Here is a 15,589-nt window from a genome sequence, read left to right as displayed (position 1 = left end):
TATTTTGTAGAATGTCCTTCAGTTTTAATTTGTCTGATGTTTTCTCATGATTAAACTGGGGTTATGGACTTTGAGAAGATACCTTAGAGGCGGAGTACTGTACTCATCACATTGTATCAGAAGGTACATGAAATCAGCGTGACTTCTTACTGATGATATTCACCTTAATCAGTTAAGGTGGTGTCTGTCTGGTTCCTCCATTGTGAAGTTACTATATTTCCCTTTCCATACTCTTAGAAAGCAGTCTTGAAGAGCGCACACTCAACAGAAGGGAATTAAGTCCATCTTCTAGATGGAGGAGTATTCGAAGAATTTGTGGGCAAAGTTAAAGCCACCACAGTAATAAATATTTGAGGGGACATACTTTGAGGCCATGTATATATCCTGTTTCTCCTTAAAGTTTCACCCCCAAATTTTAGAATTCATTGTTGGATTTTACCTGCAGCAGTTATTACTGTGGTGATCTATTGATGATTTTCTACTTCTCTTATTCCTTCTACATGTATTATTTGGACTCCTATAAGGAAGATTGATCTCCCAGTTATTTATTTAATAATTGATACCAGTATGAACTCATGGTTGTTTATTTTATTCATTGGCCTATAACCCAATACATGGTTTATTTTGTGGTTCAGGTTATTCTTCCTTGGCCAGTGAGAGAACTTTCTGTTGGTTCCTGTGTCCTTTTAACATGCCGTGTCCCCATCCATTTTTTACCCCTAGGATTTTGCCAAAATGTTAATCAAGGATGGCCATAGATCTTCTTCAGTTGTGTCTCACAACAAAAGAGACCTGATTAAAAATGCAAATTTAAAATGTTCTCTGGTCTCTTAGCACATGCTTTGTAAAAGGTACAATGCCAGATTTTTGGATATACAGATGAGTAAGTTAGTTTATCTTCATACTCACAGGTATGTCTGTGAAATGAAGGGAATTAAGGAAATGGATTTTCTTTTTTTTGAGAGAGAGAGTGAGAGTGAGTGTCTGAGCAGGGGAGGGGCAAAGGGAGAGAGAGAATCTTAAGCAGGGTCCCATGCCCAATGTGGAGCCAACCAGGAACCAGGGACTTGATCTCAGGACCATGAGGTCATGACCTGAACTGAAATTAGAGAATCTAATTTAGAAGAATGTGGTGATTTTGTAACTCTATAGATTTCTGAACTAGAATAATCTATTTTTTTTGCACTCTGGTCAAAATTATATTGTAAACTGAAAATCCAAATTCTTGGGGAATAAATGAAAACACATTTGCTAAACTGTTCTTGACTCTATACCAGAATTGTCACCTCGTGCTTTCTAGTTATAGATTTTTGTGTTTTTGTCAGCATTTTTACTGTGTTCTGTTTTGTAAATTATAGTTAGAGAAATATCTTTAAGCAGTCTCGAATCTCTGAATTCTCTTGAACATTTGGTATATTAATAATTTAGAAATAAGCTACTACAGTAGTAGGTAATTTTAAATGTTCCAATGCAAGTAACGTGCTATTGATCGCACTCTCCAGGTATGTGTATTCAGTAAGAGGAAGAAGTTTGTGAGTTTGATTTTGTTTGCCATTCTCCTCCAAGTCTCTTGTCATGTTAGTAAAACTGGAAAAAGTTTTTACTTTTTCCAGTGATTAGCTCATTGCAGAGAAGAGTGCTCAACTGTTCATATTATTTATAATAGCTGTGAACTGTAAATTATCAGAAACTCTTAAGTTAACTGTTTTAAAATAACACTGTAAAAGTTAAAAAGAATGTGATAAATGAAAAAGTTGATTTTTAGAAAATTAACTGTTAATTTCTTTTAACCATAATGTAATTTGTAACACACTTAGGAAGCATTCTTGTTTTTTTCCAGCCTTATGTTTATGCTGAAATAGAGAAGGTTGATCTTTAAGGTAATGAACAGTATTCAGGCAACATTTGTGGCCCAGTGCTGTCTTTTATTGTAACAGGGTCCAATACAGCTGATTCAGGGGGTGTTAATTGAGTGTTCACTGGATGCCTGGCACTGTGCTCTGGGAGATTGGTGATTTCAGGGCATTTGTTGTGTCTAAATTTCTGTTAAAAGCTAAGTAAAGTAGTATCAGTGGTGTGATTATTCTTGCTAACTGCAATGTAAATTGTTAACCTGTACTCATTGCTAATGTTCATCATTCTTAAGAATTTATTTGGTCTTGGGCGCCTGGGTGGCTCAGTCAGTTAAGCATCCGACTCTTGATTTCAGCTCAGGTCATGCATGATCTTGCAGTTTGTGGTTTTGAGCCCCATGTTGGGCTCTGCATTGACTGTGCGGAGCCTGCTTGTGATTCATTCTCTCTCTCTCTCTCTCTCTCTCTCTCTCTCTCTCTCTCTCTGCCCGTCCCCTGCTTGTGCACGCATGTGCGCATGCTCTGTCTCTCTCTCTCTAAAAATAAATAAACTTAAATAAATTTTATTTGGTCTAAGCAGGATGTCAGTAGTACTAACGTCAGTTCAGTATTATTTATTATGGGTAAATTTTACAGTCATTATTCCCTTCCCCTCCTTTTTTCTTTAGGATCTCAAACTGGAAAGGATGTTAATTATTTATTAGTTCATCCTGTGCTTAAATCCCCTTTATGACTTAAGAGCTTCTTGTTTCCTTCTATGATTTTTATTTTGTTGCTGAGTAGGGCACTTTGGATTTTTTTTAATTTTTTTTTTTTTCAGATATAATTAGGGACAATAAGTGTACTATGATAACTTGGTAAAACTAGAAAAACATTTTAGGTAATACATAATCACTGTGTAAACCTAGGTAGCAGTTGATGGATATCTACAGAGATAATCATTTCTGAACGTTTTACATATTGCTTACATTTAAATAATTGTAATCTAAATTTAAATTGTGATATTTGGGTTTCACTTTAAGTGTATCATTTTTTAAAATTTTATTTTTTAAATTTACACCCATGTTAGCATATAGCGCGACAATGATTTCGGGAGTAGATTTCTTAATGCCACTTACCCGTTTAGCCCATCCCCCCTCCAACAACCCTTCTAGTAACCATTTGTTCTCCATATTTAAGAGTCTCTTATGTTTTGTCCCCCTCCCTGTTTTTATATTATTTTTGCTTCCTTTCCCTTGTGTTCATCTGTTTTGTTTCTTAAAGTCCTCAAATGAGTGCAGTCATATGATATTTGTCTTTCTTTGACTGACTGATTTCGCTTAGCATAATACCCTCTCGTTCCATCCATGTAGTTGCAAATGGCAAGATTTCATTCTTATTGATTGCCCAGTAATACTCCATTGTGTATTATATATATACATACCACCATACATACACCACCTCTTTATCCATTCATCCATCGATGGACATTTGGGATCTTTCCATACTTTGGCTATCGTTGATAGTGCTGCTATAAACATTGGGGTGTGTGTGCCCCTTTGAAACAGCACTTCTGTATCTTTTGGATAAATACCTAGTAGTGCAATTGCTGGGTCATAGGGTAGTTCTATTTTTAATTTTTTGAGGAACCTCCATACTGTTTTCCAGAGTGGCCGCACCAGTTTGCATTGCCACCAGCAGTGCAAAAGAGATCCTCTTTCTCCACATCCTCACCAACATCTGTTGTTGCCTGAGTTGTTAATGTTAGCCATTCTGACAGGTGTGAGGTGGTATCTCATTGTGTTTTTGATTTGTATTTCCCTGATGATGAGTGATGTTGAGCAGTTTTTCATGTGTCAGTTGGCCATCTGGATGTCTTCTTTGGAGAAGTGTCTATTCATGTCTTTTGCCCATTTCTTCACTGGATTATTTGCTTTTTGGGTGTTGAGTTTGAGAAGTTCTTTGTAGATTTTGGATACTGACCCTTTATCTGATACATCGTTTGCAAATATCTTCCCATTCTGTCGGTTGCCTTTTAGTTTTGCTGATTGTTTCCTTCGCTGTGCAGAAGGTTTTATTTTGATGAGGTCCCAATAGTTCATTTTTGCTTTTGTTTCCCTTTGTAAGTATCATCTTTTAAAATCACAAAGGACAAAACTGAAAATTATGAATAGATTTTCTTTAAAAAAATCTACAAATTCTGGATTTTTTTTTTTTTTTTGAAATTCTTAAAGGAACACAGAAGTAGTCCGAGTTAGAAAGGAGATATGAGGGACTGGGCAGTATGGAGGCCATCTGGTCCAGGAAGGAATCCTGCTCCGTGAAGGAATCCCTGGGGCTGGTTTTTTAGTTAGTCCTGGCAGTTTCATATACATAAATAGAACCTAGCTTTCAGCATTTTCTGAAGAATGCTTTAAATATCAAACTTAGAATGTTGGTAAAGTATGTTGACAGAAGCAGCATTTGATTTTACCAATCTCATCTAAAATACTTTTATTTTTTTAAAGTTTATTTATTTATTTTGAGAGAGGGCAGGGGAGGGGCAGAGAGACGGAGAGGGAGACTCCCAAGCACTGATAGTGCAGAGCCTGAAGTGGGGCTCGAACTCACAAACCATGAGATCATGGCCTGAGCCAAAACCAGGAGTCAGATGCCTAACCAGTTGAGCCACCCAGGTGTCTCTAGTCTAAAATATTTTTAATACAGGTTTCAGAAGTTAAATGATTCTTTTTTTTTTTTAAGGGTAGAATTCCAGGCGGATGTTAGGAAAGGAACATAAAAACCCCTTCTTTGGAGGATTGCTAAGAAATAATGATCTGATCTTGGAATTTGAAGGAGAGATTTATGTTTCATAAATAAAGGAAATTATATTTCCTTTCATTCTTTCCTTGGAAGTAGAAGTTCACTGATAGAGATCACGGGTGGCATTGCCTGTCTTACTTTTATAGAATTGTGTCCTATTCAGTGATTCATGAAAAGGGCTTTTGCTTTTGGTTGCAGTTTTGGCTTCTGAAGCCATTCACGGGCTTTTCAGGAGTCCTCAAGTGAGCTATTATTCTTGGCTTATATTTTGGTTGTAGAGCCTACAGTGCGGTATGCATTTTATTAATGTGATTTTCTTTTTTTTTTTTGCAGTGATTATTTATTCAAGTTACTTCTGATTGGCGACTCTGGGGTTGGAAAGTCTTGCCTCCTCCTTAGGTTTGCAGTAAGTTGAAATTGAAATGCCTTTAAAGAAGTTTATGCTGTGTTTTCTAGGTAGTCAAAGGATTAAACAATTTTATTCAGAATAAAGTAGTTCTTCCAGAATTTATATATTTGAAAGTCTCCAAGTATACATTCCCAGTGATATGTTGGACTCTTAGGCTCTTGATTTTAAAAGAAATTCAGCAAAGTGTGATTATAAAGTTAGAATGTCTAACGCTCTTGGTAGAGTTCAAATAGTTGGCTTGTGTTTAAGTGACTTGATGAGAAATGAATCTTCAAGTAAAATTTTAGTAGGATAAAAGAAAGAGTAGGGCCTGGTACACTTTTTTTTTTTCTTTTTTCTTTTTCTTGACGATGGCATAGTCTGTATGCTACACTTCACAAACAGATATGTAACTTTGAACCTACTGAATAGAATCCACAGTCTTCCATAGTCTTTATCAACTGCCTTCAAATTTAGCTTGTTTTCCTTCTCACTGTTTAGGTCATTGGTTCTCAGAGTACGGTCCAAAGACCCCTGGGGATCATCAAGACTTTCTCAGAGGGTCCATGAGATTAAAACTTTTATCTTAATAATACTAAGCCATTAGTATTTACTAAGTAAGTATTTACTTAGTATTAAGACAAAAGACATTTGCCTTTTTCACCGTGTTGACATTTGCTCTGATGATGCAAATGCAGTGGTGGGTTAAACCTCTGGTGCCTTAGCACCACATCAAGGCAGTGCTAAGTGCCAAACTGTACTCTAGTCAAAGTATTTACTTGTATTTACTCATGGGATGGCGGGGCGGCAGGGGGGTCAGGGGGTGATTTTCACTTAAGAGTGTCTTTGATGAAAACAGTGAAAATGATTAATTTTTAAAAGTCTTGACCCTTGAGTATTCTTTTTTAAATATTCTGTGTGAAAAAATGAGGAGAAATATAAAGCACTTGAACTGCAGACTGAAGTATGTTGGTTGTCTTGAGGAAAATAAAAACACTTGTATAGTTGTTTGAGTTGTGAGCTGAACTAGCTCCTTTTTTCTTTTTCTTTTCACTTGTTTCTTATTTGAAAGAACAGCTGACAAACTGTAGTTATGTAGAATTTGGTGGTATTGGGCAGACATTTTCTCCAATGTACTGAGACTGTCATTTCAAGGAAAATAACTGATAGCATTTGCTGTATGTAATGAAATTTAAGCTTTCAGGGGAAAATTAGAAGTTTAGAAAAGTTGAAATTCACTGTGAACTTGACAGCATGTCATACTTGACTTTTCTGATTGACAGTATTAATACCACTTAAAATATATGTTATATATATATGTATATATGTATATGTGTATATACATATAAAACAGTTAATGAAACCAAGGAACCAAGCTAAAGAGCCACCTATGTTTTATTCTAAGGAACTACTAGAATAGAACATAGGTGGCTCTTTAGCTTGTGTGAAAATATTTCCTAATATGGAAACAAATCAGGAAAGAAAAGATTATTAATTTGATTGCATTAAAATTAATATCAAGCACTTAAAAGTGTTAAAAAACCAGTGATACTAGCAAAAAAATATACATGAGGGGATATTCTCAATATATAAAGCAAATGTACATATTAGTATGAAAAGGATATTTGTCATAATGGGAATATGGGCAAATAACATGAGTGAGCAGTTCACAAAAGAAGAAATAAAAATTGACAAAAGTTCAATTTTATTTGTAAAGACTTTAAAATTAGGTAGTACTTTTTATTAAATTGGCAAATATTAAAATCAGGAATCATCCATAATAGTAAATCAGCAATCCTGGGTATGTGGGAAGAATCTGGCATCTCTTGATGAAAATGGTTATAGCCTGAGGTGTCTGTTTCAAAGAAAATCCTCTCTGGGATGCCTGTTGATCTAAGCCACGGGTTTCAGTACTACCCACCTACATGGTAGCATTTAAGCATTTAAGAGAATACTGATTCCTGGGCCCCTAGAATACAGATGAGCTGCAAAACGTATAATAAAGAAATGTACAGGGACACCTGGGCGGCTCAGTCGGTTAAGTATCTGATTCTTGATTTCGGCTCAGGTCGTGGTCTCTGCAGTTTGTGAGTTTGAGCTCTGCATCGGGCTCTGCACTGACAGTGCGGAGCCTGCTTGGGATTCTCTCTCTGCCCCTCCCCTGCTCTTGCACACTCGCTCACTCTCCAAATAAACTTAAAAAAAAATGTATAATAAGCTATGGGAGCACAGAGGGAAGAAACTCTAAGAATTGGCCAAGGAAGTTGAGGAATGTTTTGGCAGTCAGTATTGCCTGAGCTCAGAATTGAAGAACGAATAAAAATTGTGACCCGGGGACTGGGGATTAGGAGGTATGCAGAGAGAGATGTTGAAAATTTGGACAGAAGGAAGAACATGTGCAGTGGCTCAGAGGCATGCAAATAAGGCACATGTAGGGATTTATAAGAATTCTAACAAAGCATTCGTAAGTATTTCCAACAAAGCATCTATCATGTAGGAGTGCTAAGTGAATGTTCATTGCGCTCATTTTGTTCTCTGTCCACTTTCTGCAGTATCTGATGTTTATTAGACAATCAATTAAAAACAAATAAGATTTTTAAAACGTTTGTTCATTTTGAGAGAGTGTGCACGAGCTGGGGAGGGGCAGAGAGAGGGAAGAGAGAATCCCAAGGAGGCTCCATATTGTCAGTGTGAGCCTGATGTAGGGCTTGATCTCACAAACCGTGCATGTCTAAAAACTGGACATTTTGCGGGGCACCTGGCTGGCTCAGCTTGGTGGAGCATGCAACTCTTGATCTCGGGGTTGTGAGTTGGAGCCCCACATTGGGTGTGGAAATTACTTAAAAATAAAATCTTAATGAAAAACTGGACATTTTATAAAGTAACACTGCCATTGTGAGCTTACAAAATGAATAAATATCCCAGATTGTCTCAGAAATGTGGTGTCACAGTTGGTTTGAATCAGGATTCAAGCATGTTCTATACATTCCATTTGGTCGTTTGCTGCTTCATCTAAGTTGTTCCAACCTCCTTTTTTATTTATGTCTTTTACTTTTTGCAGAACCTGGGTAGTTGTCACATAGATTTTCCAACATTTTAGATTTGTCACTTTGCTTTTTTGTGGTGTCTTAAAACTTGTTCCTTTATCCTTCTTGTTACAGTAATTGGAAGCCCCAGAACCATGCTGTTTTTATGGTAGCTATGAGCCCCATGTAGTCACTTGAATTTAAATTAATTAAATATGCATAAAATTTACAATTCAGTTCCTTGTTCTCCATTAGCTTAGTGGTAACTGTATTGACTAGCAGTTTGTAGAACCTTTCCATCATCAAAGAAAGTTCTGTTTGACAGGGCTGCTCTTAATAGATTTAGGCCCATCTTTGTTGGCAGAATACTTCATAGGAGTTACCTTGTGCTTGCTAAGATTCTTCAGTGGGTTTAGGTGGTGATAGCTTGATCTCTCCTTTCACATATCTTTTCACAAACATTTTCAGTTAAAGAGAAAAAAAAAAGTTTTGTTTCCATTCTAAATAAAATGTCATGGCAGATACTTGAGAAAAATAGGTGTTAATTTTAAAAGTTTATTGAGTTAAACATTGTTCACGCAAAAACTTGTGCATAGGTGTTCATAAAGCAACATTATTCGTAATAGCCAAAATGTGGAAACAACCCAAATGTCCATCAACTGATCGATGGATGACAAAATGGCTTATATCCATACAATGAACTATGCTCAGCCATAGAAAGGAATAAAGTACTGGTACATGCTAGAACATGAATGAACCTTGAAAGCTTTATCCTGAGTGAAGGAAGCTAGACATAAAAAGCCACATATACATGATTCCACTCACATGAATGTCCAGAATACACAAAGCCACAGGGACATAAAGTGGTTTAGTAGTGGTTTCTGGGGTCTGGGGGAGAGGAGGAAATGAAGAGTGACTGCTTACTGGGACAGGGTTTCCTCTTGGGGTGATAAAAATGTTCCGCAATTAAATAACGGTGATGGTTGCACAAGCTTTTAAAAGTCATAACTAGGAAATAAAATTGACTTCTACAAAAATGGAAGAAGAGAAGGACCTCCTTCCTTTGTGGCGAATATATTGGATGGAGGGTCACGGAGGGGAATGAGTGTTCTGCTGATTAACAACTAGAAACATCACTTGTAATCATTAAAAATATGAAACCTTTTTCTATATGATGTATGTAAAGAATTTGCAAACAGATGTTTGATAAAATTAAAGAACAGCTATTAAGAAAATCCCAAGAAGAAACTATTAAATAGTGCATTGTAATCAGAACGCAAACTGAGTATTGGGATGGAGTACCTGTTCTCAACATGTTATGCTTTATAAACTTTATCAACTTTATAGATAAAAGTTGAAATTGTATTTTCTTATTTACTTTATTGAACATTAATTTTATTAACTTTTTTTCCCTTTAGGATGATACATATACAGAAAGCTACATCAGCACAATTGGTGTGGATTTCAAAATAAGAACTATAGAGTTAGATGGGAAAACAATCAAGCTTCAAATAGTAAGTCATTTTTAGACTAGAATTTGTTTTGGAAATTATTTTGGTAAATTTAGAATGTATTTGTTATGATCTTCAGAATCTCATGTACCTGTGGTAGAGTGGGAGAATCAGAATTGTTTAGGTTAAAAACGTTTTCTCTAAGATTACCTTCCTAATTGAATTTTCTGTTCATAAAGCAGAGAAATACGTTTTAAGTCAGACTTGGTCCTAGTTCTTTTTCTTGTGTTTTTATCAGGGGGCGGGAGGAAGGGGGGTCTAAGTTGAAGTTTACCTTGTCCTAATAGTGAAAGTAGTTTGAGTATTTTCTGATGCCTTACCGTGCTGAATACTGTGGAACATTAAAAGAAACGTAGGAGAGGGTCTTCATATGTGGCTTAGATGAGTTTTATTTAGTTCTTTTGTATTTATTAGTTTATATGTACCAACTCTGTAGAAACAATTTTATTGGAAAGGAACTTAGCTTTTCTAACATGTTTCATAGCTCAGAAAATTAACGCCAAGGGATTTAATGACTTGCCCACAGTTACTGGCAGAACCGAGTGACTCACTGCTCCCTTTTTTCAGTATTTGGTGCCCTTGTGGCATCCGAGTCCGCTTATCCATCCTTCCATCCCCAACCCCGAATTAAAAGTAGGCAGTTGTGGTAGTTCAGTTATATCAGCTTTGTATGGGTCTGGGTACTGCCAGTGTACACATCAGTGGTCTTTAAAAACGTTAATTTCTGAGTATCTTTTGGTGTTGGTGTAGAAAACCAGTGACTGCTGGTTTTCTGGATTTGGAGTCAGAAAGAAAACTTGGATTTATTGTCTTCGTTCTGGTATTTACTAGTCAGTCGTGTATTTAACTCACTTCAACCTTTTTCAAACTGGGACTTCCCTCTTCTATGACCATGATGATACTTGATTTACTAACTCGTAAGGTAGTTGTGAGAACCAGACCCAGTAGCTCTGTGTATGTGGATACAATAATGTGTGCGAAAGGCCTTTGTGAAGGGCATTATGTAAATGTTACTGGTGATGTGACATACCCAAATAAATGGATGTTTGATTCCTTCTTGTTTTTTTAGTTGCTCCCTTTTCTTATCTGCCTTTGATAGCAATAGCTTTAAATACTTTCAACCAGTGAACAGATTACCTTCTATATTGATTTTTCCCATTGTATGTGGAGTGCCGACTTTATACTTGGTAGCACAAAGACTGTTTCAAAAAAGAAGTACTCAAGCCTTTAATCTAATTACTGGTGTGAAATGATTATGTCATGTATGATCACTGGTCTCGGTAAGCTTTGAATATCTATTTGTGAAACATTCATTTATTATGACTTTACTGGGCTAGAAGGCATCTTACAGGTCATTCAGTCTTCCTTTCATCTTCAGTAGGAATTTCCTTTTGCTCTCTGGTGCCCTTTTTTTTTGAACACTTCTGGGAAGCAGCTAGTTCTGTTTATAAATAACTTCTGATTGTTTCTTTATGTTGAGCTAAAGCCAATTTCCTTTAATTTCTCTTACTCCTCTGCCTTTTGGAGCTGCCTAAACACGATTAATTTGTTTTCTGTTGGCAACCTGCGCTCTTTAGATTGGTCTTATCACAACCTTCTACCTCTGAAGTCAGTCATTCCTTTCTGGAAGCATGCTTCCAGAACCTTTCACAATTTGGATCACTCTTGCATGATAGAAGTGCCTTTTATTAAGGTATGATTCCTAAAATCAAATATGAGATAAGAGTCTAGCCAGTGTGGGCTACATGGGCTAAGTTTTCTTTTGATTTGGACTCTGAATTTTTTTCCCCCCTCTCCTGCACTTCAGGACTCCTGCCCTTTCCTCATAATTAATCCATTCAAAAATAGATACGAGGTTACAGAGATGAAGGAAACAGAGCTCCATAGGAGGAGATTCCATTTCAGTGGGAGAGACAAACATGGAAAAATCAGTTACCCTGTGATTATGAGGGGTTATGAGAATTATATACTAAGGGTGATCAATTAGAGAGGACGGTAGGTACTGTTAGGATGAAAACTCAGGAGTTTTCAGAGTGGCAAGGAGAGCAGAAATTTTACTCTTTGGACGTCATTGCTTCGCCAGTCACAGTTATTTGTTAGCATTTATTCAGAAACAATTTCTTCCTTTTCTTGTCTAACTTTGCTATGTTAGTGAAAGGGCTGGTGGAAAAGGGAGCTAAGATTTTGTTGAGCAGCTTCTATAGTCAGGCTAGGCAGTTTATAAACATCAGTTCATTTAAACCTTTTAGCAGTTCTATAAGGTGATCTGTAGATGAGGAAACTGTTAAGTGACTTTCCCTAGTGTTAAATAACCAGGAACCTAGATTAGAGGTCAGGTTGGTGTGACTCCAAAGTTCTTGTTTCTCCATGGATATCCTGAAAGACTTTGAGCCTCCTTACTTACACAGCATATCTACATAGTCTTCTGCACGCTCCAGCTTAGTACTTTGGACAAAAAAGGTAATGAAGCTGTGGTGACTTTTTTTGGTTTGCCTTAGATTAACAGTTTTAACATCTTTTTTTTTTTTTTCTTTCTTTTTCTTACTGGAGCATGCTAAAGTAAATTACAGACATCATATTTTACTCCAAAAATACTTGAGTATGCATCTCTGTTTTACTATTTTCACCACTTTCACATCTAACAAAATTGACACTACTGCCATAATATTCTCTTAATATCCGAGCTGTGTTCACATTTCCCCAAAATTGTAACTTGTTTTCAACAGCCCTGTTTGGGCTGGCTCTTAAAAAAAGGAAGTGATTTCACTGAGTGCTCCTGAACCTTTAGTTTTGCCATTTAAGACACTAATGGAGATCAGTGTAAAACTCATGAGCTATATGATCCAAAACTTTACAGTTCCCTCCCTTAATTTAAAGGCTGTTGCATGTTAATCTCCACTTGCTTTAGGCATCAAGCCCGTTTTTGGTTTTTGTTTTCAATGGTAACAATTCCCATTTTGCTATTTCCCCATCAGTCAAGGTGTTATTTTTACCAGGTGCTTTTAGTGGGGTAGGTAGCTATTCTGATTACACACACATTTTAAGAAGATGTCATTGACTAGGAGCAATTCAAACAAACTTACTGTTTTTCTTAAAACCAAGGCTTTTAAAATCTAACCATTGAGTTTGCCTCTTGATATTTTTAACAATTAGTCTTTTAAACCCAGAATCTTAATGTAACATAAGCATTTGTTTTCATTGTTTGAGCCTATATGGTTGAAGTGTGGCAAATGGCTCTTAAAATGAGTTTTTTAAAAGTATTTAGAATCATCTTCTTTACATTGTTTTTCCCAGGACTGAGATAGTATCTTCCTGAGATGGTTAAAGTGCTATCGTGACTAGTAGTTATCTGAATTAGGTCCTTTCAGTGCTTTTCCATGAAGGTAAAATGTCCTAACAAGTGATTTTGTCTTATTTGTGAGAGTATACTGTTCAAGAGGTGTTAGGCTACTAGCTTTCCTAATCAGGTCAACCTGTCCGCCTTCATACTAAATGCCTTGCACAGTGCTAAGGCTGTAGGAAGGAATATCAAGAGAATGACATAGTCTGTGACTCAAAGAACTCATCGGGAGCATTACCACAAGCTGAAGTATTGGCACAACCTTTTCATCCTGAACCTTCAGGTATTTGGCAATTACCGTGCAATCTAGTAGTGTGAGCATTGAGGGTTAACGTTCCCATGTCAAATCTTGATAATCTCCAAAGCTGCGTAAACGAAACTGTTCTCCTTCCTGCCCTTTCCCCACCTCTTATTTAATGGAACTGTTTGGATTTCTTGATTGTTTTATAATAGTGGGACACAGCAGGCCAAGAAAGATTTCGAACAATCACCTCCAGTTATTACAGAGGAGCCCATGGCATCATAGTTGTGTATGATGTGACAGATCAGGTAAGTTCCAGGAGGAAGTCGTGTTACAGTGACAAAGTAGGAGGTTACTATTGGATAAATACCAGATTCTTTTACTTTGTGTATTTGGCATCAGTATTATTTATAGCACAGAATACTTTGTCCACTCCCAAATAAATGAGTCACATAAAAAACATTTATTTTAGAGGCACCTGGGTAGCTCGGTTGGTTGAGTGTCTGACTTTAGCTCAGATCATAATCTCACAGTTCATGAGCTCGAGCCCCACATCAGGCTCTCTCTCAGCTGTCAGTATGCAGCCTGCTTTGGATCTTCTGTCGCCCCTTCCCCCCACTCTTTCCCTCTCTCAAAAATAAAATAAACATTAAAAAATACTTATTTTAAAGCAGTACTTTAAAAAAGAACAACAGGTATATTGTTACTTTTCTCCCCTCTGTTATACTAATAAATTGACCAAAATTTTGTATTTTCCTTTAGCAAATAGAAAACTTAGTAATTGGTTTTACATTTGCTTGCAAGGGACTCTGTTTATATTTATTATGGACTAATAACTGATCATTTTGACAAGAGTTCATAGGGAGCTGTGGATTGTTTGGTGTATACTGTGTTCTTGGTTTTAGCAATTACTAATTACTTAGCAGCAATTTGCTAGTAATTTAGACCTCTCAGAGTTGCCAAAAGCAAGATTAGAGATCTCTGCGTCTGCAGGTGGTTCAGAAATAGGATGAGCTAGAGGACGATTCTTTTAAGAGGACCAGGAGGATCTAAAAATTAGTTGTTACAAGAAGGTAGGAAGGAGGGTGTAGAGAAGGTGTGAATAATGTGGTCTGAGGGCCATCATTGTTCTTTTGATCAAAAAGAGAATTTCAGGGTCTTTTTTTTCTCTCAAAGTATGAAAAATAAACTTTGAAAATTAGGATTTGTTTTTCTTGCGTCAAATGTTAAGTCTCATCTCAACTATGAAATCATAGCTAATTAGGAGATAACTAGAATCATAGACTTTATAGAGTCCATGCCATTAGAAATATTGGGGAAGTAGTATCAACAGGAAAACAAAGAAGTGCTAATTAAAAATGTCTCTAGTCATTACCATGAAATACTTAAATAAGAAAATCTCCCTCCCCTAAATAGGTTTGTGGGAAAGGAAACAAGCATCTTTACCTTGGACTCATTTATTTAATAATACCTTTTGACATCTCTAGTATTAATACTTCAGGTAGGCTCTCTTGTTCATAAACTAAAATTTGATCAAATGTCAAAACACAAGATTTTATAGGTGCTTTTAAGTTGTTTATTCCAAAACAGATCTGACTGCAGTTTAATGGTGAACTGTATTTCCCTCCTTTAAGCTTTCACATTCTAATGTCTTATGCATATATGTATAGTCATTGTAATATATCACTTCACTTTCTTCCCAGCACTTTAGTTACTGTTTTGTAGCTAGACTTGTCTACTTCTCCTCAGGCCGGGAAAGACACTTCTGTTTTTACGTGCTTATTTAGAGCAGTTGTGTCCAGACTGTATGATCATTCTTAAAAATGTCTGTCTTCTTAGGAGTCCTTCAATAATGTTAAACAGTGGCTGCAGGAAATAGACCGTTATGCCAGTGAAAACGTCAACAAGTTGTTGGTAGGGAACAAATGCGATCTGACCACAAAGAAAGTAGTAGACTACACAACAGCAAAGGTATGTTTCAAGTTTGGTTTTTCAAACTGCATTTGAAGGTGTTCAGTTTGAATTATTTATGTATGGGTATGGAGTCCCACAACAGCCACGACCATTTGCAGCTTTTAAAATACGTGCACTGGAGAGGCATCTATCTGGTGGCTCAGTCGGTTAAGCACCCAACTCTTGATTTCTGCTCAGGTCGTGATCTCATGTTTTGTGAAATTGAGTCCCGTGTCAGGCTCTGCACTGATAGCGCAGAACCTGCTCGGGATTCTCTTTGTCCTCCTCTGTCTGCCCCTGCCACACTTGCCTTCTCTCAAAGTAAATAAAAACTTTAAAAAAATAATAAAATACGTGCAGTAGCATATGCTGATAATGGCAGTTCGCGTAGTGTCTTTTCGGATTCAGCAAACTTAGTCCTTCCTTCACTCCCCGCTTCAGATGACAGAAATGCACTAAGTGGAAGAAACTTTGTGTTAATTAAACCTTACTATTC

At 36.7% G+C, this 15,589-nt stretch overlaps 2 protein-coding genes across 2 annotated transcripts in view; one reads left to right on the top strand and one right to left on the bottom strand.

Annotated features, from left to right (window-relative positions):
• The window catches only part of RAB1A (RAB1A, member RAS oncogene family), a 30,476-nt gene that overhangs the window by 13,068 nt on the left and 1,819 nt on the right, over window positions 1-15,589 (top strand). Inside the window, exons 2-5 of the mRNA XM_019437979.2 lie at window positions 4,968-5,040; window positions 9,467-9,562; window positions 13,353-13,448; window positions 14,980-15,111. Of these exons, the coding sequence (XP_019293524.1) occupies window positions 4,968-5,040; window positions 9,467-9,562; window positions 13,353-13,448; window positions 14,980-15,111 (397 nt within the window). The remainder of the gene's footprint in view (window positions 1-4,967; window positions 5,041-9,466; window positions 9,563-13,352; window positions 13,449-14,979; window positions 15,112-15,589) is intronic.
• Window positions 8,590-15,589, bottom strand: part of CEP68 (centrosomal protein 68) — a 34,924-nt gene continuing 27,924 nt past the window's right edge. The window contains exon 8 of the mRNA XM_053890745.1: window positions 8,590-15,548. The gene's annotated coding sequence lies outside the window, so the exon portion shown is untranslated. The remainder of the gene's footprint in view (window positions 15,549-15,589) is intronic.

The sequence above is a fragment of the Panthera pardus genome, unplaced genomic scaffold (assembly GCF_024362965.1).
Source record: "Panthera pardus isolate Hobbes unplaced genomic scaffold, ASM2436296v1 HiC_scaffold_25, whole genome shotgun sequence".
Lineage (NCBI taxonomy): Eukaryota > Metazoa > Chordata > Mammalia > Carnivora > Felidae > Panthera > Panthera pardus.
This window is presented reverse-complemented; position numbering and strand designations above follow the sequence as displayed.